General features: G+C 46.7%; 1 protein-coding gene across 1 annotated transcript in view; it reads right to left on the minus strand.

The window, feature by feature from the left end:
* The window catches only part of MAP3K9 (mitogen-activated protein kinase kinase kinase 9), a 102,459-nt gene that overhangs the window by 62,118 nt on the left and 12,754 nt on the right, over positions 1-27,587 (minus strand). Inside the window, exon 2 of the mRNA XM_075331068.1 lies at positions 13,552-13,965. Coding sequence (XP_075187183.1) covers positions 13,552-13,965 — 414 coding nt within the window. The remainder of the gene's footprint in view (positions 1-13,551; positions 13,966-27,587) is intronic.

Here is a 27,587-nt window from a genome sequence, read left to right on the forward strand (position 1 = left end):
AAAAAACAGAATGGGAGGGAGGGACTATTTAACCTCCTATTGTGCTGTCTCGGAGGGAGATTAGAGAAAATATTTGTAACTGGGTTAACAACTAGCTAAGTTATAGGAAACATCATGGTCATCAATGAAACACACTTCGATTGGGTCACTGAAAAGGATCAGTATTGGGCCCTCTTCTTTTCAATGTACTTCTTAATGACCTTGTAGGAGGACAATAAAATTTAAATATTTGTAGAGTATACTTAACACTACACTGTCATCAACAGAGAAGAATAATTTTTTTTTTGAGAGGGATTGGGGGAATCTAAATATACAGTAAGGTCATGCACTCAGAGGAAGCAAAATGTACAGTTATATACTGAAAAGTAAAATCCCGTGTAGAACTGTCACCAATCTCATTTCAATGTACAAATTATATGAATGGATAATATAGAAAACATACACCTAGGCAAAGATGACAAGAAAGGATTCTCTATGTATGGCGTTAAAGGTTTAATTCACATCACAGACGGGTTTAATTGTAATAGAAGTGCGACTATGAACTGAAATATGATTTCATAATGGTTGAATCACTAAACAAGCTGAACGAGGGCCTGAATGCCTTTCTTGATAAGTATAATATTAAAGGCTATGGGAACTAGATTTTTCGACATGCTATTAATCCAGGGGAGAAGTCTGATTACCATATGTGGGATCGGGAAGTAATTTTTCCCCTAATATGAGAATTTGCATCACTCATTTTGCCATCCTCTGGATCAACATACACTTGCATCTTGGTTAACGAGAACAATCTGTTCTGGGACTGTGCTTGTAAAGCAAGTTACTAGTCTAGCAAAGCAAGATTTCCCATAAGAAATCATTGCAATGCAGACAATTCCTTCCACAACTTGTTCAATGTCCCATTCCACACACACACACACACCTCATCTTCCATCGCCAGCCTCCTGGTTCTTGCAGTTCGCCGGTACAGCATGTGTATTGGGTAACCATCGCAACCGATGCTGAACGTCCGCTGCCAGAGCGCTGACGTCAAAAGCAGGAGCCGCTTGCCTCTGATTGGCCAGCACGCTGTCGTTGAGTAGCGGCTGACAGTGGAAGCTCCTCCATCGTTGCGATGGTTACCCGATAAACATCCTTTAGCGGCGAACTACAAGAATTGGGAGGCCGGTGATGGAACAGAAGGTAAGGTAAGCATAATATGTGTGTGTGCGTGCGTGCGTGCTTGTTTGTGCGGACTGCAAGAGCGGGTTAGAGCACGGTGGATGTACGGAACCAGAAGTGTGTGCAGTATTTGCTCGTACGGCAAAGCTTTCTCGTAAACCGAGTAACAAATTTACAGCAAGCTTTGCTCGTAGAGCGAAATACTCGCTAACTGGGTTACTCGTTAACCGAGGTTCCACTGTATTATGGTACAGATTGAACTGAATGGACTTGTGTCCGCTTTCAACTTTAAAACTATGAAACAATTACAAAACTTTAACAATGAACGATGTTTGAAACAAGTGTTTGACACCATCATGGTCTGAAAAGAAAATCGGCGGTGCTGAAATTATCTAATAGTTCATCCAACCTTCTTAAGATACAGTCACACTAAGCGACTCTCCAGCGATCCCACCAGCAACCTGACCTGGCAGGGATCGCTGGAGCGTCGCTACACGGGTTGCTGGTGAGCTGTCACACATGCAGATCTCACCAGCGACCAGTGACCAGCCCCCAGCCAGCAGCGACACGTGGAAGCGATGCTGCGCTTGGTAACTAAGATAAATATCGGGTAACCAACCCGATATTTACCTTGCTTACCAGCGCACACCGCTTAGCGCTGGCTCCCTGCTCTCCTAGCCACAGTACACATCGGGTTAATTACCCGATGTGTACTCCAGCTATGTGAGCAGGGAGCCGGCACTGACAGCGTGAGAGCAGCGGACGCTGGTAACGAAGGTAAATATCGGGTAACCAAGGAAAGGGCTTCTTGGTTACCCGCTGTTTGCCATGGTTACCAGTGTCCGCAGAAGCCGGCTCCTGCTCACTGCACATTCAGTTGTTGCTCTGTCGCTGTCACACACAGCGATCTGTGCTTCACAGCGGGAGAGCAACAACTAAAAAATGGTCCAGGACATTCAGCAACAACCAACGACCTCACAGCAGGGGCCAGGTTGTTGCTGGATGTCACACACAGCAACATCACTAGCACGTTGTGCCTCAGCAGCGATGTTGCTAGCGATGTTGCTTAGTGTGACGTGGTCTTTATAGAAAGATCGTTCACACCTGCAGATGAATTCTTTGGAGTCCTAAAACTGCAAGGGCTGATCAAAGGGTTGTTTGATTACCTCCTTACCGCTATCTAATAAGTAAGGCCACATGTAACAGACAGCATTCTATTCTAACCATATACAACATCATCTATTAAGCAGGCATCTCAGTAAGCTTATATTGATAAAATATATGAGAACACCGAGGAACAATCCCATCATTGTAGCGTTTTAAAAGGCAACCCGTCAGGTGCTCGAGGTCTCCCAAACTGCCCCCAAACAATAAACCCGCACACCAATCGTGTCCATGATATTCCCTATAATAGTTACATGTGCTAGAACAACTTTTATTGCCATCCTCAGAATAGGACAATTCCTCAGACAAGTTAGACTAGGTTCACATTTCCGTTGTTTATGATCAGTCACAATCCACTGCTCTGATAAACAATGCAATCCGTTTGTCGGATTCCGTTGTGTCCCATAGACTTGTATGAGCGGCGGATTGTGACTGATGCCCTTGCGTTGCATCCTCCGCCTGACTGATCAGTCGTGGAACAACTGACCGTCGGGCGGCAGGAACGTAGCATGTAGCGTTTGAGCAGCGGAATCCTTTTGATTGCGCTGCGCATGCTCTCGCTCGGCGGCCGAGCGATCAGCTGATCACCCGGCAGCAACCTTCTGTGAGCGATCAGCTGATCACCCAACGGCCGGCTTCTGTGAGCGATCAGCTGATTGTTCACAATAGCCGGCCGCTAAGAGATCATCTGATCTCTCTCAAAAGCCGGCGGCCGGCTATTGTGAACGATCACTTATTTTATAACGGAATCCGTTTTCTTGAGACAATGAATTCTAATTCTTGTCACCCGTCGTACATTGCATCAGTCACAAGCATCAAGCAACACGTAAGACTACTTTCACACATCCGGTTTGAGCCCTGCGGCTCAATCCGGCTGTGAAAACTATGCAACGGATGCGGCGAAAACACCGCATCCTTTGCATAAGTTTTTACATGCGGCCCGTCCGGTTTTTTCCGGTTGCGGCATGCTACTGAGCATGCGCAGTGGAAAAAACCGCATGCGGCGACCGGATGCGTTTTTTTCCGCATCGCGCCGCATCCGGCCTCCATAGGTATGCATTGAAAAATGCGCCGCAGCGGCCGGATGCGGCACGATGCGGTGTTTTTTGCCGGAGCAAAAAACGTTGCAGGGAACGTTCGATCCGGCCGCGGCATCGGCTAAATCTGCCACATGCGGCCAAAACCGGACCGAACGCAAGCCCCTGTGGCACAATACGGCACTAATGTAAGTCTATGCAAAAAAAAACCGCAACCGGCGTTCCAAAAGCCGGTTGCGGTTTTTCTGCAGAACGCCGTATTGTGCCGCAGAGCAAAAATCCGGATGTGTGAAAGTAGCCTTAACTGATACAAAACAACGGAAATGTGAACCTAGCCTTAGGCGAGATGACATTTAAGGCTGGTTTCACACTACGTTTATTTAACATCCGTCCATAACGTTTTTTTAGCGGAAAAACGGATCCAGTGCAAATGCGTTTTCACTTCAATGCATTTGCAATGGACTCGCGTTAACATGCGTTCACCTGCGTTTGCGTGCGTTATAGTGAGGATCCAGCGACTTGCAGTTTTTTAACATCTTTCAAAAACGCTACTTGTAGCGTTTTTGAGCTGCGTCCAAATACTGCATGTCACCGGATCCTGACTAAACAGCACGCAAACGCAGGTGAACGCTGGCGTGCTGATAGGCAGGATCCTGCTTGCTCTACTGAGCATGCACAGAACCAGTCTCGGTGATCTGTCTCTCTCTCCTCCTCCCTCCCTCACCCTCTCTCTCTATCTCTGTCTTTCCCCCTTCCTCTCCTCCCTCTCTCTCCCACCTGAGAGCTGCGGACACTCGTAACCAAGGTAAATATCGGGTAACCACTTATCTTAGTTACCCGATGTTTACGTTGGTTACGTGTGCAGGCAGCCCTGCTCCTAGCAGCTGCAGACACTCGTAACCAAGATAAATATTGGGTATCCAAGCCCGATGTTTACCTTGGTTACCAGCGTCTGCAGCTGTCAGAAGCCGGCTCCCAGTCTAGTTCCCCTCACTCCCGATCACATGACTCCAATGCCCGCCCCTAAACATCCAGTGACAGGATCCTGCAAAATAACAGATGCGTTTGCATGCGTTTTTTGCTGTAAAAGCAGGATCCGCTTTTGCAGCAAAAAAACGTTCCTGACGCATGTTAAATAAACGTAGTGTGAAACCAGCCTTATCCAGGGCAATCTGGTCTCAGCTGCTGAAATTACGCCCCCATTCGCCGGTCAGGATCAACATCCTCTTTCAATGGCCACATCATGTCTGCAGAGGTGGAAATGTTGAGCATGTGCAACATACTTCCTGCCCGAGCAAGCACAACAAAGCTTGCTTGCTGTCCTCTCCCTGCTTTCATCTGGACATTGTCCATATGCTAGGGGTGGCAAAAAATGTATTTATTGTACAAAATACTTATTGTAGTGCAGGTCAATATTTCCTGCAGTCCAAGAGCTAATGATTGAGGTTCATTTCCTTATAAGAAGATTTTCAAAACAAGAAAAAAAAAAAAAAAATGTTCAGAAAAACTCTAAAAATGGGCAAAACAGCCATTATCAGAATTCTCCAATCTCGGCTATAAAAGAGCAGAGTGACCACAACATTTTGCACGATTACGTGATGCCGCAGGATCTGTACTCTCAGCACCGTGCAGTACTTGCATACGGACACCATGGGTCAGAAGGGGTTACAAATTAAATGCAATCTCTAAGTGCAAAATCACTAGAGGTGGATGAAAAGCTCAAATAAGTGCACAAACTTCACAAAACAAAATTAAAAAAAAAAAAAAAAAAAAATATAGTCATTGTAAACGGATATGAAAGAACTATGGAAAATTTCCTGGGCCAAAGAACAGGAATCATTTTCCTTATAAAATGTTGGAGTGGACATTGTTAATGTATCCATTTCAGATTGCCCTACCACCAGTATGTACATACTGTATACATGTATACACATACCATGAAATCTGCAAATACCAGCAGTGCAGTCAGGTTTATCAAGATCAACTCCGTGCAGGTGGATATTTCAGCCTTTCACTAGCGTTATGGTTTTCATGGTTAGAGGAACGGCCAAAGAAACCCAAAAAAAAAACCCCCCAAAAAAACAAACTATTTTCCTAAAAATACAAATGAATGTATAGTGTCATTGCCGGTCTCTCATCTCTGTCTTCTGTCTGCGGCGGCCGCTCAGTACTGTGCTGCAGAAAGGAGACCGCGATAACACCGGCAATAACCAGAGATGTCAGCAGCTGCAGCGTCTGCAAAACCACCAGCGTCAATCAAGACAAGACAGAGCTCAATATACAGTGTGTCCACCCATAGCCTGTCCACCGCCATTAACTTGAGAACGGCAGCAGCTATAGGCATAGAGGTGGTGTCTAGGTATAGTAAAGTAGCCATGCGCTACGCAATGAAACCACCTATAGCGTCACCTGGTGGAAAACAACGGAGTTAGCATTTTTATCTCGAAAACGGAACGAGATAGAGAAAAAAAGTGAATTACAAAGTTGTAGGTCATCATCTATTCAATACGAATCGACACCTTGCATACAGAAATGCTATGATTAGAACGTGTAAAACTCACAAGGCTGTGGACGTGAAGCGATACCTCATGGAGACCTTCCTACAAGTCATTGGGTATGGTGGCTGCGTGGCGTGTCCTCCACGCTCACCTGACCTGACCCCATTGGACTTCTTTCTGTGAGGTCACATCAAACAGCAGGTGTATGCGACCCCTCCACCAACAGTGCAGGACCTACGACGACGTATCACAGATGCTTGTGCAAACGCGTCACCTACCATATTGTACAACGTGCAGCAAGATACAGTATGCTGTGCAGAGTCCAGATGTGCATTGCAGCTGACGGGGGCCACTTTCAGCATCAAAGTTACATGAGCGCCATATGCGTGACCAGCATTCAATGTTTTGGGGGCTCATAGGTTTCATATTATAGCATTTCTGTATGCAAGGTGTCGATTCGTATTGAATTGATGATGCCCTACAACTTTGTAATTCACTTTTTTTCTCTCTATCTTGTTCCGTTTTCAAGATAAAAATGCTAACTCCGTTGTTCTCCACCAGGTGGCGCCATAGGTGGTTTCATTGCGTAGCGCATGGCTACTTTACTATAACTAGACACCACTTCTATGCCTATAGCTGCCGCCGTTCTCAAGTTAATGGCGGTGGACAGGCTATGGGTGGACACACTGTATGAATGGAGGGGGAGCAGAACGGTGCACACTGGTCACACCAAGGATGCACAGAAGCCTTTTTTTTATAGCACTGCTGGAGTGGTGCTTTAAATGCAAGTCCCCTGCCCTTTATATTTTAGACCCTCTGGCGACTTCGTCATCTATTGCAGCTTCTCCGGTCGATCTCCTGTGATTTGTGATCTGTCAGCAGCTCCAGTATTTCATGGTGGCACCAAAGGTCCCAACTCGGTACAAGTCTTTGAGACCCTTGTTCAGGCCTCTTTCTGGCTCCCATAGAGATGTATTGGAGCTTGTGACATATCTTGATTTCCAGCCAGTCAAATGTTAATGTCACAAGATGGTGCTGAAGAACAGGAACAGCTCCAGTAAAAGGTAAAGCTGCCTGAATTCGACTAAGTATGAAGCGTAATTTCCGAACGAGTTGCGAGTCTCCTGACCCAAATGCAATGGTCACAGACAAATATTGGTCTGGAGAACAGCAGCCGCTCAGTTGACACTTGAACAGTTTTTCACAGACATCCCAATTTGCCGTTAGAGTCTGTGCCCACGTGTGCGTATTGCACTGCAGCGTAACTGCACGCGTCCTGCGTCCCCAGCACAATCTATGAAGATTGTGCATAATCCATGCACACGCTGCGTTTTAGAACATTGCATGCTGCCAAATCGCTGCGTTCTAAAAAGCAACATGTCACTTATTCCGTGCGCTTTGGATGCAGCCCCCGCTCTGTCTATGGAGGGGGCTGCATCCAGAGCGCATGAAATCGGCTTTTTCACTGTATTCATTACGCAGTGTTTCTGCAGAGATTTGAAGCGCACATGTACTGTTCAAATCACTGCAGAAATTTCTGCAAGGACACAACGCAACGTGGACACATAGCCTTTCCCTCCATCCAACACTTCCTGTAAAGTACAAATCCCAGGCATACACAATCTGGCTTGCATCCTGCAGAATCAAAACTGTGCAGTAATGTTATGATCAACCAGTGCACAAACAAATAGCACCGAGCGTGCGCAGAGAGATGCAAACAGTGGTGTAAATACCGCGGTCACCATTGAGACTGGGTCCGGCAGATCAGCAGCCAGCTCCTTTCTGTGCAGGCGGCCGCTATATGACCCGGTCGCCGCCGCTGACACCGGGCCCCTCTGCCTGGTATCAGCGGTGGCGTCACCGCGCTCCCGTCACCGCACACTGCTTTGATTTTGCATCATAGAGCGGCCGGCGCCGCTCTATGCATAATCATTCTTCCCCCGTGCCTGCGCGGTGACGTCACTCCTGTGCGACTGCTGTGTGTGGGGAGAGCACAGAACGCAGGAGGACGCCGACCGGAGCCACGGGGGAATGAGGACAGAAGTGAGGACGAGCAGCTGTGAAAGAAGTAGAGGTGAGGACAGACCTGCGGTGGAAGTAGAAGAGAGGCGAGTACTTGTTTTTTTTTTTTTTTTTTTTTTTATAAATCAGCGAGTACACATGGGAGGCCCTGGCTACATGACACATGGGAGGCCCTAGCTACATGGGAGGCCCTAGCTACATGACACATGGGAGGCCCTAGCTACATGACACATGGGAGGCCCTAGCTACATGACACATGGGAGGCCCTAGCTACATGACACATGGGAGGCCCTAGCTACATGACACATGGGAGGCCCTAGCTACATGACACATGGGAAGCCCTAGCTACATGACACATGGGAAGCCCTAGCTACACGACACATGGGAGGCCCTAGCTACACGACACATGGGAGGCCCTAGCTACACGACACATGGGAGGCCCTAGCTACACGACACATGGGAGGCCCTAGCTACACGACACATGGGAGGCCCTAGCTACACGACACATGGGAGGCCCTAGCTACACGACACATGGGAGGCCCTAGCTACATGACACATGGGAGGCCCTAGCTACATGACACATGGGAGGCCCTAGCTACATGACACATGGGAGGCCCTAGCTACATGACACATGGGAGGCCCTAGCTACATGACACATGGGAGGCCCTAGCTACATGACACATGGGAGGCCCTAGCTACATGACACATGGGAAGCCCTAGCTACATAACACATGGGAGGCCCTAGCTACACGACACATGGGAGGCCCTAGCTACACGACACATGGGAGGCCCTAGCTACACGACACATGGGAGGCCCTAGCTACACGACACATGGGAGGCCCTAGCTACATGACACATGGGAGGCCCTAGCTACATGACACATGGAGGCCCTGGCTTCATGACACATGGAGGCCCTGGGGGGGGGGGGCTGGCTACATGACACATGGGAGGCCCTAGCTACATGACACATGGGAGGCCCTAGCTACATGACACATGGGAGGCCCTAGCTACATGACACATGGAGGCCCTGGCTTCATGACACATGGAGGCCCTGGCTTCATGACACATGGAGGCCCTGGGGGGGGGGGGCTGGCTACATGACACATGGGAGGCCCTAGCTACATGACACGAGGGGCCATTGCTACATGACACATGGAGGCCCTGGCTTCATGCATGACACATGGGCTGGCTTCATGACACATGGGAGGCCCTAACTACATGACACATGGGAGGCCCTAGCTACATGACACATGGGAGGCCCTAGCTACATGACACATGGGAGGCCCTGGGAGGGGGGGGGGGGGCTGGCTACATGACACATGGTGGCCCTGGCGGGGGGGGCTACATGACACATGGAGGCCCTGGGGGGGCTGGCTAGATGACACATGGAGGCCCTGGGGGGGGGGGGGGCTCTGGCTACATGACACATGGAGGCCCTGGGGGGGGGGGGGGGCAGGCTGGCTACATGACACATGGGAGGCCCTAGCTACATGACACATGGAGGCCCTGGCTTCATGACACATGGAGGCCCTGGAGGGGGGGGGGGCTGGCTACATGACACATGGAGGCCCTGGGGGGGCTGGCTAGATGACACATGGAGGTCCTGGGGGGGGGGGGCGGGCTGGCTACATGACACATGGGAGGCCCTAGCTCCATGACACATGGAGGCCCTGGCTTCATGACACATGGAGGCCCTGGGGGGGGGGCTGGCTACATGACACATGGAGGCCCTGGGGGGGGGGCTGGCTACATGACACATGGAGGCCCTGGGGGGGGGGGGGCTGGCTACATGACACATGGAGGCCCTGGGGGGGGGGGGCTGGCTACATGACACATGGAGGCCCTGGGGGGGGGGGCTGGCTACATGACACATGGAGGCCCTGGGGGGGGGGGGGCTGGCTACATGACACATGGAGGCCCTGGGGGGGGGGGGCTGGCTACATGACACATGGAGGCCCTGGGGGGGGGGGGGGGGGAGGGGCTCTGGCTACATGACACATGGAGGCCCTGGGGGGGGGGGGCTGGCTACATGACACATGGAGGCCCTGGGGGAACTGGCTACATGACACATGGAGGTCCTGGGGGCGGGGGGGAGGGGCTCTGGCTGCATGGAACATGGAGGCCCTGGGGGGGGAGGGGCAGGCTGGCTACATGACACATGGAGGCCCTGGGGGGGCTGGCTACATGACACATGGAGGCCCTGGGGGGGGGGGGGGAGGGGCAGGCTGGCTACATGACACATGGAGGCCCTGGGGGGGGAGGGGCAGGCTGGCTACATGACACATGGAGGCCCTGGGGGGGCTGGCTACATGACACATGGAGGCCCTGGGGGGTTGGCTACATGACACATGGAGGCCCTGGGGGGGCTGGCTACATGACACATGGAGGCCCTGGGGGGGCTGGCTACATGACACATGGAGGCCCTGGGGGGGCTGGCTACATGACACATGGAGGCCCTGGGGGGGCTGGCTACATGACACATGGAGGCCCTGGGGGGGCTGGCTACATGACACATGGAGGCCCTGGGGGGGCTGGCTACATGACACATGGAGGCCCTGGGGGGGCTGGCTACATGACACATGGAGGCCCTGGGGGGGCTGGCTACATGACACATGGAGGCCCTGGGGGGGCTGGCTACATGACACATGGAGGCCCTGGGGGGGCTGGCTACATGACACATGGAGGCCCTGGGGGGGCTGGCTACATGACACATGGAGGCCCTGGGGGGGCTGGCTACATGACACATGGAGGCCCTGGGGGGGGGGGGGGGCTGGCTGCAATGCACATGGAGGTCTATGGGGCTGCATTATACATGGAGGTATATGGGGCTGCATAATAAACATGAAGGACACCTTATACATGGACTATATGGATGCATTATACATGGAGGAGTATGGGGCTGCATAATACAATATGAATGTTTATGGGGTTGCATTGTAATACATATAGGACTATGGGGGCTACATTATAATATATGGAGGACTATGGAGGCTACTTTATACATGGAGGATTATGGGGGTGCGTTATAAAACATGGAGGACTGTGGTGCAGTATAATATATGGAGAACTATGGGGTGAATTATAATACATGGAGGACTATGGGAAATGCATTATAATACATGAAGGACTATGGAAGTGTATTATAATATATGAAGGGTTATATGGGACCCTTTATAGTATACGGAAGGCTATGTGGGGGGCCATTATAGTATTTGGAGAACTATATACGAGGGGGGACAAAGATACAAGCATGGGATGGGAATGTTTTGTGCTGAGGGAAATAGTCTCTCTCTCAGCACCCGGCTTTCCCATGCTCTGATGTACATCTCTCAGCACCCAGCTTTCCCAAGCTCTGATATGGGAAAGCTGGGTGCTGAGGGAAAGATGTATAGCAGAGCATAGGGAAGCTGGGTGCCGAGGACAAGATGGATATCAGAACATGGGAAAGCTGGGTGCTGATAGAAGGATTTCAGATCATGGGAAGCCTGGGTGCTGAGGGTAAGCGCCAAGTGTCAGCGTCATTATCCTGTACCCCAAGTGTCGGTGTACGTGGAGGGGGGGCCCGGTCCAAATTTTGCACCAGGGCCCATCAAACTCTAGTTATGCCACTGGATGCAAACACTGAATATATAATTTTTACTTTGCATTACCACCATGTAGAGACTTACTTGTGTATCTGAGTCTTAAAAGCACAGCACCATTTCTACTGGATGGTACAAGCAGCAGGGCTTTGGAGTCGGAGCTCATTTTGGTGGAGTCGGAGTCTGTATAAAATGCACCGACTCAGACTCCTAAAATATATAATAGATTGGGGACAGTAGTGCAATGCAGAATGTGCTGAATATTTTTTCATATGAATTTGGGAAAGTTATGAAATGTCCTATAAATGTCTGTTCTATTCCTGATCTAAGGTTGCATTCACACACAGCGTTTTTGCTGCGTATTTTAGCTGCAAAAGCAGATCAACTTTTTAAAAACCGAATCACCTGAAAGGTTTTTGAGTGTATAGATGTTTTCAATAGCAAAAGCAGATTAGAAAAACGCCACAAACTGACTGCTCATTCTTTGTGAGGATCTGTTTTTGAGGCCTCCAGTTTCTGCAGTGGAAAAAGTTCTGCAAGATTATGAACTCAAAAAAGATCAGGTTCTTGCTATTGTAACGGACAATGCTTCAAACAGAAGTACAATTAAACTGATGAATGAGAGGAATGAACAACAGCTAGAAGAAAATTTAGGATTCAGTATGCGTGAGACGGAGCCACAATGCTGCTCATGTAACTGAGGTACAAGCAGATATTACAACAGAAGAACAGCAAAATGATACTTTAGGATTAGATGATCTTGTTGAAGCGGCTTCAAAACACTTTCATATTCATCACATGCGCTGTGTTGTGCACACGCTGCAGCTGGCAATAAGAGAGAGTCTGCAAGAGGAACATGCTGGAAATCTGATTGGAAAAGTGAGGAAATTGGTTATTGCCGCCAGAACCCCTAAAATTGATTCCATCTTGAAGAGACGTGCTGAGAAAGGGGCAATTGTCGAACAAGCCACTCGATGGGGCAGCATGTATTTAATGATTGAGCGATTGCTTGAACTGAAACAGTTTCTTATAGATATGGCGAACCTTCAAATAACCCTAAATGAAGGTCCATGGACCCAGGTGGCTGAATTGAAGGAATAACTTCATCATCCATTTACCGTGACTAAAAAATTACAAGCTGAGGATTTAACTCCTGGCATTTTCATAAGGGAGTGGAAGAACTTGCCATTTTGCCCGTCCCAATAAGGAGGTTTAATTGCAGATGGCATTTTCTGAAACGGAGAGAGACACAGCTATTGGAAAATAAAATTCTTCTGGCAGCTGTTTATGTGGACCCAAGTCATCGTATACTATTGATGAGCAACAGTTTACTAAAGGAAAAGAAGCTCTGACTGAGGTAGCAGTTAGGATGAGCAGCTCAAGGACTGCCAGGCGTAAGAGGACTTGGGTTCTAAAGTTGTATTCCAATAAATATATGTTCTACCTAATTATCTTGAATATTGTATCATAAAAATGATTAAATGTCTGATGTTCACATTGTACTACAATAAATTTTTCACTTAAATATAAGCAATATATGTGGGAGTCGGAGTAAGGGAAATCGAGGAGTCTGAGTCGCAGGTTTGGCTTACCGACTCCACAGCCCTGAGAAGCAGCACATGCTTTCAGGCAATTTTTGAGGGATAGATATAGAAATTGTTGAATTGGAATATCAAAATTATAATAATTACCCATAAGCAGCAGATTTCACGATTTATTTCTAAAGGCACAGTGGCAGTGGGGGGAAAGCGGCGGTGGGGATGCCAGATTTTGGCAACATTGCAGCAGCTCCCTGTCTGTAAGGGAGAGCCTGCAGCCAGTCAGGAGAGCCCGCAGCCAGTCAGGAGAGCCCGCAGCCAGTCAGGAGAGCCCGCAGCCCTCAATGGATCCCTCATGAAGCTACAGTTGAACCATGTTACTACATATGGCCAAATGCAGAAGACATAACATGGAAACAAGAATAAAAAAAAAATCTAATAAAAAAGTGCATTACTCATGATATAAAGCACTGTACACAACACTACTAGCTAATAGATTCACCATTTCATCCAATGCCATTTCTTTGTGTGCAGCCTGTATCACACTCACCGTTGCTTGACTTAAGGTCACGATGGATAACGGGGACAATGGCTTCATCATGCAAGTAGTTCATCCCTCTGGCGATCTGTACAGCCCAGTTTACAAGTATATCTGGAGGGATCTTCTTCCCAGAAAGCACCCTATTCAAGGATCCACCTCGGGCAAACTCCATGATCAAACACAGATTGGGTTCCTTCAAGGAAACTCCCCTCAACGCAATGATGTTGGGGTGATCGAGCATCGCAAACAGCTTGGCCTCCTGCCGGACATTCTCGATAGTTTGGCTGATATCTTCATCGGGGTCGTGGCGTGCAGCTTTAACCGCCACCTCCTCTTCTCCCCAGATGGCACGGTAAACTTTCCCAAAGCCGCCAATACCAATTATTTCTTCCAGTAACAGCTCATTAAAGTCAATTTCTTGTACTGTATAAAAATAAAAAACAAAATCAACATAAGATAACTTTTTCCTCTTATGCGACATGGAGAGTAGCAGCACGATAGATAGATAGATATTATATATATATATATATATATATATATATATATATATATATATATATATATATACACATATACATACACATACATACATACATACACATATATATCTTATACCCACGTAACTGGGCACTCACATGTCTATGTGTCTAATGCTCATCAGTCCAAAAAGTAGATAAAGAAAAAGGAGACATCGATAGGAAAAGGGGAGGGGGAGATGAAGCTGCAGATTGCTCGGCATCAGCATTCATGCAACACAGGTGGTAAAGGAATGAGACTATTTGTATAAAAAATAATATAATATTTTCTCTTTCTATTGCGGGGCTGTTCTCGGTACAGATCAGATATTAATGGCTTTGAGATTATAATATTATATATATATATATATATATTTTATAATATAAACAAAGCCATTAATGTCTGATCTATACCGAGAACAGCCCCGCAATAGAAAGAGAAAATATTGTTAAATACATATTTAAAATATAGTATTGTATTTAATATTTTTGGAATTTTATCTTTATTATTTCTGATTTATTCAGGATTATTACATTTAAGATTAATGAAGGTAAGGGAATAAAAAAAAAAAATGCAGTTTACATGACGTTTTATTTTCACAATTTTATTTCTCTCAGAAACCTTGAATATAGTTTCCCCATATCTGGTCCACTCATATTTATAAATATTTTAAATGGAATGGTAAACAACACCACAAAACCTGATAAGAGACGCATTGCTGAAATCTGGTTTACCCTCTACAGCATGCTGTCCCTCAGATTACATAGCAAAAACCTGCTGACAGATTCCTTTTAAAAACATTTTAAAGTGGCACAGATATTAAAAAGTGAGAATAGCTTTAGTGCACCATACCAGATGCAATAGCTGCAAATCCAGAATAGTAAAATTATACATAGTAATGCACGATCAGATATGCAAAACGTATTTCAGAAAAGAAAACATCTGGCACGATTTCCCTTTTGTTGCCGATTTGTAGTGAATGCAATGTGCTGGCGCAGCATTGCTAGGTTTTATTCTGACAGTGTAGATGATTAACGATATTCACTGACAATCATTTAAAAAATATTTTTTTTTAGGTTTCCAGTTGAGGAAATCGCTGCAGATTTTAAAAGGTTACAGCCAGGGATATTTAAAGAGAATTGTATGGGATTTTCAGTCATACTCACAAACAAAGCTACGTAAAGAATATTGTAGAGGGCTGGCCGCCAGCTGCATAATGTAATTTATAACACACGTGGCCGCGCACTGTGCACTGCCTCCGTCCTGCCGAAGAGCATCAGACAAGTGTTGCGGCTACATCCCTGTCGCTAGAAGGAGCTGCCTTGGTAGTGGGCGTGACCGGCTTGGTTAGTGGCCGTGGCCACGTTTCCTCCCGTCCACTATAATTATGCAGGTTTCCCCCCCCCTCTCCCTGCGCCCCCCTCCCCGGAGGTCTTACCTCAGACCCCCGCTTCTATTATAAACAACTTCAGGGCCACGTGGAGTTTCTTTCTGGCATCAGCTGTGTTCACTGAGGCCCCGCCCATTCTGATCACATGGGCAGGACGTCACCACAGGTCCTTTAACACACTGATTTACCATCAAACAAGTCTGTGGGCCGCACGGGAGAGAAGTGTCCCCCAATCATCAACAGTAAAAGCCCCTAGTGTGTGGGTGTGTGTGTGTATATGTATATAGGAATGTGTCTATGTGTATGATTATTTGTGTGTGAATGTTTTCAAATATGTATACGATTCTATTTGACTATATCCGTGTGTGTCTGTGTACATGTGTGTGTATACGGCTGTACACTGTGCGTGGGCGTATACAGCTGTGCGCGTATACGGCTATGCGTATGTGTATACGGCTGTGTGTATACGGCTGTGCTTGTGTATACGTGGGTGTACACAGCTGTGCGTGGGTGTATACGGCTGTACCCTGTGCGTGGGTGTATACGGCTGTGCGTGGGTGTATACGGCTGTGCGTGGGTGTATACGGCTGTGCGTGGGTGTATACGGCTGTGCACGGCTGTGCGTGGGTGTATACGGCTGTGCGTGGGTGTATACGGCTGTGCGTGGGTGTATACGGCTGTGCGTGGGTGTATTCGGGTGTACGCTGTGCGTGGGTGTATATGGCTGTACCCTGTGCTTAGGTGTATATGGCTGTACACTGTGCTTAGGTATACGGCTGTACGCTGTGTAGGTGTGTATATGGCTGTACGCTACATGTGTCTGTGTATATCTATGTGTATACGGCTGTACGCTGTGTGTATGTGTGTACGGCAGTACACTGTGTTGGTATGTGTATACGGCTGTACGCTACGTGTAAGTGTCTGTGTATAGGTGTCTGTATACTGTGTGTGCCCATCTATGCCGTGTTGGTGTACATGTCTGTATATGTGTACATATCTCTGTACTGTATGTTTACAATCAGTGTTTCTGGGGTTGTGTATGTTTGTGCAAGATGCCTGCATGTAAGGCTGTGTGCCCATGATCAGTGTTGACAGTGTTTTGGATTCAGAGTGTTTTTGCTGAATTGTACATGCGCAGTGGATGGGATTTCTAGAAATCCTTTACCCACTGTGCATGTACAACCCACAGCGAAAACTGACCTGTAGTGCGGCTTCCTGTGTTCTGCCATGTCAATTTATTGCTGTGTAGCCACAAGTGTCTCCACAGAGAAGACAGAAGAGAGAGACCACAGCGGCCCAAACCCTGACTGAGCACCAGGGATTAGCCGCCGCTGCTGTCGCTGTCCTACGGGGCGGATGGTAATAGCAGCTAAGATGGTTTCGCTCCCCACAGGTGGAGGTGGAGTGGGACCTGAGGAGGATACTGAGGGGAGTAGTGGCAGTGGCCGTTGGCACCGAAGCGCCGGTAACAAGAGTCTGAGTCGGCTGCTGCGGTTCCAGGTGTCTTTACTAAAAGTCTTTGAATTGACCAGGAGGCACCGCCGTGCTGGGCCCCGTCAACCTCGGATAAGTTGGAGGAAGCCACCGGTGTTTAGAAAGTGCCCTATCCAAGGGGTGTCCCTTCAGGAGGGGGGGAACCCGGGCCGAGCATCTTGCTCCAAGCCTCAGGCCCCATGAAAAGAAAAAGGAGAATAAGTGGTGTTGTGTCGCAAGAACTTAAGTCCCGACTTGACTTCCAGCTGTGTGTGATACTCCTCTTCTACCCCAAGTGGAACCCGTCCCCCAGGTGGTTGTCCTAGTGACCGGGAAAGTCCCAAGCTTCGTGCTGGCCAACCCCCTGCCTACCCTAGTCTAGCTCCCCAGTGAGAAAGCTCCTAAGCTGTATGTAAAGTATGTGGAACACCGGTGATTAACCCCCTCCTTACCCGAGATGAATACTGCACCTTAAATGAGGTGCAGTACCCTGTGGCGACTGGAGCCGCAGGGGCGCCACACTAGTTTCTTTTGCGGGAGATCGCATCAGTGTATAGTCCATGTGCCAGCCGTGTTCCGTAGAAGTTTAACATTGAAAATATAGAAGCTTTTTAATTGTTGTATATGTAGTTAGCTGGGATATGGTACTATATCTATGTAGTAAGAGTGGTTTTGCTTCTATATCAATACAGTAAGCTCAGTTATGGTACCATAGTTAAGCAGTAAGCTTAGGTCTGGTACTATGTTTATGCAGTAAGCTTGTTCTGTTCTCCTAGCTATGTAAGAGGCTTGGTTCTGTTGCTGTTTCTATGTAGTAGACTAAGTACAATTTTGTTCCTGTATGGGTACAGCAAGCTCGATTCTGCTCCCGTATCTCTGCAGCAAGCTCGGTTCTGCTCCCTTACCTCTGCAGCAAGCTCGGTTCTGCTCCCTTACCTCTGCAGCAAGCTCGGTTCTGCTCCCGTATCTCTGCAGTAAGCTCGGTTCTGCTCCCGTATCTCTGCAGTAAGCTCGGTTCTGCTCCCGTATCTCTGCAGTAAGCTCGGTTCTGCTCCCTTACCTCTGCAGCAAGCTCGGTTCTGCTCCCTTACCTCTGCAGCAAGCTCGGTTCTGCTCCTGTATCTCTGTAGTAAGCTCGGTTCTGCTCCTGTATCTCTGCAGTAAGCTCAATTCTGCTCCCGTATCTCTGCAGTAAGCTCGGTTCTGCTCCCGTATCTCTGCAGTAAGCTCGGTTCTGTTCCCGTATCTCTGCAGTAAGCTCGGTTCTGCTCCCGTATCTCTGCAGTAAGCTCGGTTCTGCTCCCTTTCCTCTGCAGCAAGCTCGGTTCTGCTCCCGTATCTCTGTAGTAAGCTCGGTTCTGCTCCTGTATCTCTGCAGTAAGCTCAATTCTGCTCCCGTATCTCTGCAGTAAGCTCGGTTCTGCTCCCATATCTCTGCAGTAAGCTCAATTCTGCTCCCGTATCTCTGCAGTAAGCTCGGTTCTGCTCCCGTATCTCTGCAGTAAGCTCGGTTCTGCTCCTGTATCTCTGCAGTAAGCTCAATTCTGCTCCTGTATCTCTGTAGTAAGCTCGGTTCTGCTCCTGTATCTCTGCAGTAAGCTCAATTCTGCTCCCGTATCTCTGCAGTAAGCTCGGTTCTGCTCCCGTATCTCTGCAGTAAGCTCGGTTCTGCTCCCGTATCTCTGCAGTAAGCTCGGTTCTGCTCCCGTATCTCTGCAGTAAGCTCGGTTCTGCTCCCGTATCTCTGCAGTAAGCTCGGTTCTGCTCCCTTACCTCTGCAGCAAGCTCGGTTCTGCTCCCGTATCTCTGTAGTAAGCTCGGTTCTGCTCCTGTATCTCTGCAGTAAGCTCAATTCTGCTCCCGTATCTCTGCAGTAAGCTCGGTTCTGCTCCCATATCTCTGCAGTAAGCTCAATTCTGCTCCCGTATCTCTGCAGTAAGCTCGGTTCTGCTCCCGTATCTCTGTAGTAAGCTCGGTTCTGCTCTCGTATCTCTGCAGTAAGCTCGGTTCTGCTCCCGTATCTCTGCAGTAAGCTCGGTTCTGCTCCTGTATCTCTGCAGTAAGCTCAATTCTGCTCCTGTATCTCTGTAGTAAGCTCGGTTCTGCTCCTGTATCTCTGCAGTAAGCTCAATTCTGCTCCCGTATCTCTGCAGTAAGCTCGGTTCTGCTCCCGTATCTCTGCAGTAAGCTCGGTTCTGCTCCCGTATCTCTGCAGTAAGCTCGGTTCTGCTCCCGTATCTCTGCAGTAAGCTCGGTTCTGCTCCCGTATCTCTGCAGTAAGCTCGGTTCTGCTCCCTTACCTCTGCAGCAAGCTCGGTTCTGCTCCCGTATCTCTGTAGTAAGCTCGGTTCTGCTCCTGTATCTCTGCAGTAAGCTCAATTCTGCTCCCGTATCTCTGCAGTAAGCTCGGTTCTGCTCCCATATCTCTGCAGTAAGCTCAATTCTGCTCCCGTATCTCTGCAGTAAGCTCGGTTCTGCTCCCGTATCTCTGTAGTAAGCTCGGTTCTGCTCCCATATCTCTGTAGTAAACTCCTTGCAGTTCCCATATCTATGTAGTCATATTGATTCTGTTGCAGTATCTATGTAAGCGCGGTTCTGTTCCACCGCGCTTACATAGTATATGTACCAGTCTGTTCATAAAGCCTGTTACCACTGCTGCTTTAATGTAGCGGCCAGAGAAACAGACCAAAGGTTGGCTGCGGAAACTTGAGGGACACTGCTTTATAATTGCCCCCCAGGCTAAAATCTGCCAGGCAGCCCCAGCACAAGGTTATACAAAGCTAAAATGGCTCACAGCGCCCCAGTATGTTCTACATACACGGCTTATCTCAAGGTCACCTGTATCACAAGGATGAGTTTTTTGACGCTGCATCCAACAGTTCTAGGAACATAGATGGGATTTATAAAAATCTCATACCCACCGTGCGTAAACTGAACTGCAGTGCATGTTTCACATTTGCAACATGTCAATTTCTATCTCCAGGTTTTTAATATGTAATCTGAGAGCAGCAATATGTAGGGGCTGAGACCCTGATTCAAGTGATGTGTCACTTGCTGCCATTTTGATACAGTCTCTAAATGCTGAGCTGTGTATAACCTTGTCCACATCCCTGATTGGCAGCTTTCTGCTTATGCAGTGTACACAGAAAGCTGCCAGTGGTGGGGGTGTAATTATACAGAGCAGTTGCATAGGAAACACAAGAAGCCTAGCCCTGCAGTGAGAAAATCAGTATTTTATAGATTATGAAAACACCACCACAAAGGCAAGAACGTGAAACATCCCTGTAATCAGCCCCTACGTTACACAGGCCTCAGATTACATATCAGAAACCTGATGACAGATTCAAAAAGAGTTAAAATTATGGACAGCATCTCGGGGGTATTTTCCATAGATTTTATTCCATCAAACACTTATGCAACGCTTCGCCCTACAAATGTGCTTTTTCAAGCGTGCAAACGTTGCTCAAGTTTTTGATGGAATAAAATCTATGGAAAATACCCCCGATATGCGGTCTGCTTTTTTGGATATTTTATGCCACGTGAATTCCCTGGATTACTATATATATTTTGTTACTGAATTATTATAGAACTGATATTTGTACAAAGAAACACGACCTGATCTTCACTTCCGGCTTGTATCCGACACAGGAACGTTTTGCTGTGGGGTCTAGACAATTACGATAGGTAAGCTAGTCTCCTCAATATATGCATCTAAGAAGGGGGTTGGCTTAGTTATTGAAATAGGCAACCAGCCCCCTCCAGACATATCACATACTGACAAATGGAGCGCTCTCCTAACTCAAAACACAATCCAGAATTTGTGTGGCCAGGCTTTGGGACCAATTGTTCCTTACCCATATAAATGTCTCCATTCAATGTGTAGCGGCCCCTGCTGGGGACTGCAGAACAGCTCCTATTCACAGTGCTGCTGGAGCAAATGACAACAAATCAGTGAGGGTGCCCGGTGTCAGATGCCCACTGGTCTGAGATTTATCACCAACCCTAAGAATAGACCAACTGTAAGGCTGGGGCCACACGGGGATTACTGAGATCCCCTCGCATGACACTCGGCTCGCGCTGGCAGTACAGCAGAGCCGAGTGTCATGCAAGTGTCCCTGCGACTGAGGTCCGGTCATGCGAGCGGACCTCAGCTGCGGGGGTGGGGGCTGGCCGGCAGGGAGGAGAGGGATTTATCTCCCTCTCTCCTCCGTTGCTGGCTATTGCCATTCTCGCCCTGCACTCGCGACCACCGGTGTTTGCGAGTGCAGTGCGATTTTTCTCCCGCCCCATAGACTTGAATGGGTGCGAGAGAAGCAATGATCGCATTGCACCAGCAGCATGCCGCGACTGTTTTCTCGGTCCGATTAGGGTTGAGAAAATAATTGCTCAGGCTAATATTGGTCCGAGTGGTATGCGTTTTTTTTATCACACTCCTCTCGCACCGATTTTCATGCCGTGTGTCTTAGGCCTAACATGACAGAGGGTATGTATGGTGGCTCTGGGCCTTGGGGGGAGGGGGGGGGGGAATCTGGCTTTCCACATACCATTTTAAAAGACACCATAGGCAGAGGGTGTCTGTTTGTTTGACACATGTTCTGTGTGTGGAGTTAAGACCTCTTGTAGGATCTTGATGAGAGATCCTGAGCGCACCCCGGGGGAGGGGGCTGTGCACCCCAGCCAAGGGGGGGGGGGCTCCCGGCACAGTCTGCACCATAGCAAGGTTACAGGCTCAGAATGAACAGGAAACAATGTAAACGCTCAACAAAGCCGGATCCCTATACCATGAACAGGGAGCAGGTTTCCTCCTCTTCGATCCACAAGGTGTGGAACACATTTACAATAGGAGGCCGAAGCGAGAGAAAAAAAAAAAAAAAAATCAACACAGGGCGTGTATTCATTATGTGTCACCATCTCAGATTAAATCGCCTCTAAAATCCTGAAAAACATTCCATTGAAACACACAGGAGCATTGCTGGGGCTTACTGTGCATTTATTAAAAGGCTGTTGAGCAATTATATAGGAACATGATCTGAATATCCGGCCCAGGGAGGCCTTATATTACACTTATATTACACTGCTGATGCTGCACATCTCAGCTGCAACAAGGGGCGACTCTCCTACAGCGACATGCTCTCATCTAACTGCAGAAACCATGCAAAGACGATAGGTGATCCCAGACCACCACCAACTACTCAAACCTAGGGGTCTTCATGCAATATAGAATATGCATGTGGCAGTAAAACTTTCATGAAAAAGTAAACGTCAGGAGTATTTACTGACAGCAGCCTTTAAGGAAGGATATATACACACATACACAGTATATATATATAATAAAATAGTGTATATATACTGTGTATTATATATATATTATATATAATATAATATATAATATATATATATATTTGGCTGCCTCTATTCAATAGCAGAATATGTATCTCAGTTCGATGGATGTCTGTGTACATGGTGGGAGATTTCACAAGGGAGACATTCCCTGCAAGAAAAAAAAAATAAATAAATAAAAAATATTCAATATATTCACGGTGGAAAAAAAATCAAGACCAAATGCATTAGTGCTACAGTTTTACGTAGTAATACAATTGGGTGAAATGGATTTGTCTCATGGGACTCTTCGGGTGCGCACCGCTCCCAGCCCCCTTCTTTGCTGGAGGCGGTACAGTCTTGAAGATTGACAGTTCAGACCAGCGGCATGATCATCACGCTGCTCCGAGCTGAGTGCGCCCCCATACGGCCTGCGTAGGCAGCATCCGTCCATCTTCAGAGTGATGCAGGCTGGTTGTAAAACACAGTTTTTGTTTTTTCTTAAGATGAGGGAATTTTTAATACAAAGTAAATTGCAACGTTACTACTTTTTCCAACCACTTTGAAATTGTCTCTCCAGGAATGGAGACAAACTGTAGCGCAGCACCACCCAGCCAGATCAGAATCCCAATTTGTAGACACGGTGTTTCGGGGTGCTTGCCCCTCGTCAGTGCAAAGTATGGGGTGTCTGATCTGGCTCATGAGAAGCTTTGTGGGGACCACGGGGGAAGACTGTTCTCCTTAAGGAGACTTTGCAAGCCAGTCTGACAGCCAGACTGGCTTGCAAAGTCTCCTTAAGGAGAATAGTGTTCCCCCGTGGTCCAACCACTTTGTAATTTTACTCATCTATAAACTTGAGTCAAACCCTTGGAGGGGCTGCAGGGCTATATCCAGGGCTCCCAGAAATCATAGCCAAACTTAAAGAAAAGCGAAGGTTATATAGGTGTCTGAAAGTGTTGGCAGCCTTTAAACTGATCCAGAAAATTAAGTATTTCTCCCTGATAATTATTGCAATTACACACGTTTTATTATATACATGTTTATTTCCTTTGTGAGTATTGGGGGGGGGGGGGAATAAATTTTGGACATAATTTCATATAACACCCCAAAAATGGGCCAGAACCTCCAGGACACAAACCCAGTTTTCTAACACTAGGCTCTACATTGCAACCCAAAATCCTATGGTGCTCTTCAGATTTCATGATGTGTTGCATGCAGTCAACACACCCAGTGCCAGAGACCGCAAAACATCTCTGACCGCCACCATATGTGACTGAAGGTAGTGTTTTTTTTCTTTGTGGGCCTCATTCTGTTTTCGGTAAAGAGTAGAATGATGTGCCTTATCAAAAAGCTCCATCTTGGTCTCACTTGTCTACAAGACGCTTTCCCAAAAGGATTTTGGCTTACTCGCATATATTTTGGCAAACTGCAATCTAGCTTTATGTCTGTGTCAGCAGTGGGGTCCTCCTGGGTCTTCTCCATAGCGTTTCATCCCCTTGTGGACAGGTAGTTTGCACTGACACTGATGCCCCCTGAGCTTGCAGGACGGATTGAGGCTATTTATCCACCATCTGGACTATCCTGTCTTGCAAACGGTCATCAATTTTTCTCCACGTCCAGGAAGATTAGCTACAGGAAGATTAGCTACAGCGCCAAGTGTTGTAAATTTCACGATTCTTTTGCACCATGGACAAGCATCAAGATCCCTGGAGATGGACTTGTAAGGTCGGTGTCACACTTGCGCGAGTCTCGCAGTGCATCGCTCAGACTCACACACTCTGGCCAGGAGCGTCTCAGCTGCATAGAGATGCATGTAACCGACCTGCTCCTGTGAGGAGAGTGTGAGTCCGTGCCGGGTGATGCACCGCGAGATTCTCGCAAGTGTGACACCAGCCTAACCGTGAGATTGTTGCTATTTTCCCTCAATTTTATTTCTATAGTCCTCAGACAGTTCTCTTCTCCCCTTTCTGTTCTCCATGCTTAGTGTGCCACACATACAAGTAAGTTGACTCAATCTTTGCATTGTTAGCCTTTTTTTTTTATCTGGTCTTAGGTGTGATTTTCATATTGCCCACATCTGTAACTTGCCACAAGTGAGTTTGAATGATCACATGCTTGAAATAAAATGGTTTACCCACAGTTTAGGAAAAGTGACAACAATTTTTTCTGGACTGTGTCGAATTTCACCGTTTTCTTTTTGCATTGTTCCAATATACACGTTTATTTCCTTTGTGTGTAACAAACGTATAATTGCAATAATTTTCTGGGGAAAAAAAATGCTTTAATTTTCTGTAATAATTTCTAGGGTGACAACACTTTCGGCCATGACTGTATCTCGCATTACTTTAGGAGATGCAAACGTTCCTTTCATTAAATCTGACTTTGGGAACATTACAATTCTGGTTTTGGACTTCGAACTGGATTAATTTTCCGACGTGTAGTCACGTTGGTTCGTTTTCCCCTTGAAACTGGGCCCAACAGACACAGTCAACAAACACAGATACAATCATATAGAAAGATATGGTTCATTTTAGATTTAGTGATTAGCCGATAATCAAAACAAACACAACCTCTAATATACACTGCGATTTTGATCAGATTTGGGGGAGGGGGGGGGGGGCGGGGGGGGAAATCTAAAAAATTCCCTGCCCTGCTCCATCCAGTACTAAAGTGAAAGCTTTACTGCCAAGGGATGAACTGCTCATTGTACATACTGGATGATTTGCTTTGTTTTCTTCACCTGGTTTTATGACACTTTTTTCACTGGCTTTCTTGCTTGCGATTTTAACGTTCAGTAATAGCGCTCGCTCACATGCAGCTCTGGCAAAAATTAAGGGACCACTGCAAAATTTTCAGTTTTTCTGATTTTTCTCTTTATAGGTATAATTTGAGTAAAATGTAAATTGTTCTTTTATTTTATAAACTACTGACGTCTCCGAATTTCCAAGCAATACATGTTATATTTATTTTCTGAATATGAGAAATGGTCAAAATAACAAAACAATGCATTACTTTCAGACCTCGAAAAATGCAAAGAAAAATTCATAATCATTTAGAAACAACAATACTAATAATGTTTTAACTCAGGAAGATTCAGAAATCAATATTTTGTGGAATAACCATGAATTTTAATCCCAGCTGTCATGCGTCTTGGCTGCTTTCCACCAGTCTTTCACACTAAATTTTGGGTGACCTTATGCCACTCCTGGTGCAAAAATGTAAGCAGTTCTTCTTTATTTGATGGCTTGTGACTATCCATCTTCCTCTTGATTACATTCCAGAGATTTTCAATGGGGTTCAGGTCTGGAGATTGGGCTGGCCATGACAGGGTTTTGATGTGGTGGTCCTTCATCCACACTTTGATTGACCTCGCTGTGTGGCATGGTGCATTGTCCTGCTGGAAAAAAAACAGTCCTCAGAGTTGGGGAACATTGCCTGAGAAGGAAGCAACTATTTTTATAGGATAACCTTGTATGCGGCTTGAGTCATACGTCCTTTACAAAGATTAATCTGCCCAATTCCAGCCTTGCTGAAGCATCCCCAGTTCATCACCGATCCTCCACCAAATTTCACAGTGGATGCAAGACACTGACTTGTACACCTCTCCAAATCTCTGTCTAACAATTAGACGACAAGGTGTTGACAAAGCTGAAAATTAGACTCATCAGAGAAGATTACAAATTACCTTACTCCAGTTCTCTATGGTCCAATCCTTATAGTCTTTGGCAAACTTCAGCCTGGCTCTCCCTTGCTTCTCATTGATGGAAAGGCTTGTTTCTAGCTTTAAATGACTTGACCCCTGCCTCTATGAGCCTGTTACGAACTGTTCTTACCAGGCACTTCACCCTAGCTGCCATTTACCATTCCGTTTGTAGGTCACTGTCATGGCTAGCCCAATCTCCAGACCTGAACACCGTTGAAAACCTCTAGAGTGTAATCAAGAGGAAGATGGATAGTCATAGGCCATCAAAGAGAAGCTGCTTAAATTTTTGCACCAGGAGTGGCATAAGGTCACCCAAAAGCAATGTGAAAGACTGGTGGAAAACATGCCAAGACGCATGAAAGCTGGGATTAAAAATCCTAGTTATTGCACAAAATATTGATCTCTGAACTCTTCCCGAGTTAAAACATTACTATTGTTGCTTCTAAATGATTATGAACTTATTTTCTTTGCATTTTGTTATTTTGACCATTTCTCATTTTCAGAAAATAAATAAAAAAAACTTTTTTTGCATGGAAATTTCGAGATGTCAGTAATTTATAGAATAAAAGAACAATTTACGGTACATTTTACTCAAAAATATACCTATATAAGATAAAATTTAGAAAAATTGGATATTTTGCAGTGGTCTCTTAATTTTTGCCAGAGCTGCATGTGAGCGAGCGCTTTTACTGAACACTAAAATCGCAAGCAAGAAAGCCAACAAAAAAAAAAAAATAAAAGTGTCAAAACCAGATGAAATCAGGATGGACGGACCATCCTAGTGGCATCTGATTTTTACAGATGCATTGCCATTCTGTAGCGTAGAACATTGTCAATGGTCCAAAATGATTGTAGAATAATGGCTGCTGAGAAGTAATAATAAAAAAAAAAAACGAAAAAAAACGAAAACTACCACCACACACTTGCATGACACTCGTCCGACTTTTCTGGACCACAGACAGATTTTTATACGCAGATGTGAGATTGCCCAGAGAGTGATTAACTTTATAGTTCTTACTCAGCTGCGTCTTGTTGTGTTCACACTAATTTCTTGCTATATACAGGAAGGATTATTGTGCTTCTTATTTGCATGGATAAACTTAATGGTGTCAGAAGGACTGGAGACACTAGTCATACACCGCAGCAGCTTTAAGGGCTCGTGCGCACATTGCGTTTTTTTTCTTTGCGTTTCTGCAGCGTTTTAAGCTGCAGCGTCACATTGTCAAAATTTATGCGTTGTGGTTCCCCACTAAAGTCATGCAAAATCCGTGCGCACGATGCTTTTTTAAACGCAGCGTTTTGTCAAAAATTTGACAAAATCTCTGCGTTTAAAAAAGCAGCATGTCAATTCTTTTGTCCGTTTTGGCAGCGTTCTACACCCATTGAAATCAATGAGTTGTAGAAAACGCTACCAAAATGCTAAGCAGTGCGTTTGCACTGCATTTTTGTTGCGATACGCATGTTTTTTTGACATAGCAAACGCAGGTCTTACGGTCTCTCCCTCCCACCCCCTCTCTAATACTCACCGATCCATGATCACCGGCGCGGCGATCACACTGTGGCAGCTTCTCTCCTTTTAAAAATGCCGGTCACTCATTATTCCATCTCGTATTCCCTGCTTCCCCCGCCCACCGAGACATATGA

This window comes from Anomaloglossus baeobatrachus, chromosome 12, assembly GCF_048569485.1.
Source record: "Anomaloglossus baeobatrachus isolate aAnoBae1 chromosome 12, aAnoBae1.hap1, whole genome shotgun sequence".
NCBI lineage: Eukaryota > Metazoa > Chordata > Amphibia > Anura > Aromobatidae > Anomaloglossus > Anomaloglossus baeobatrachus.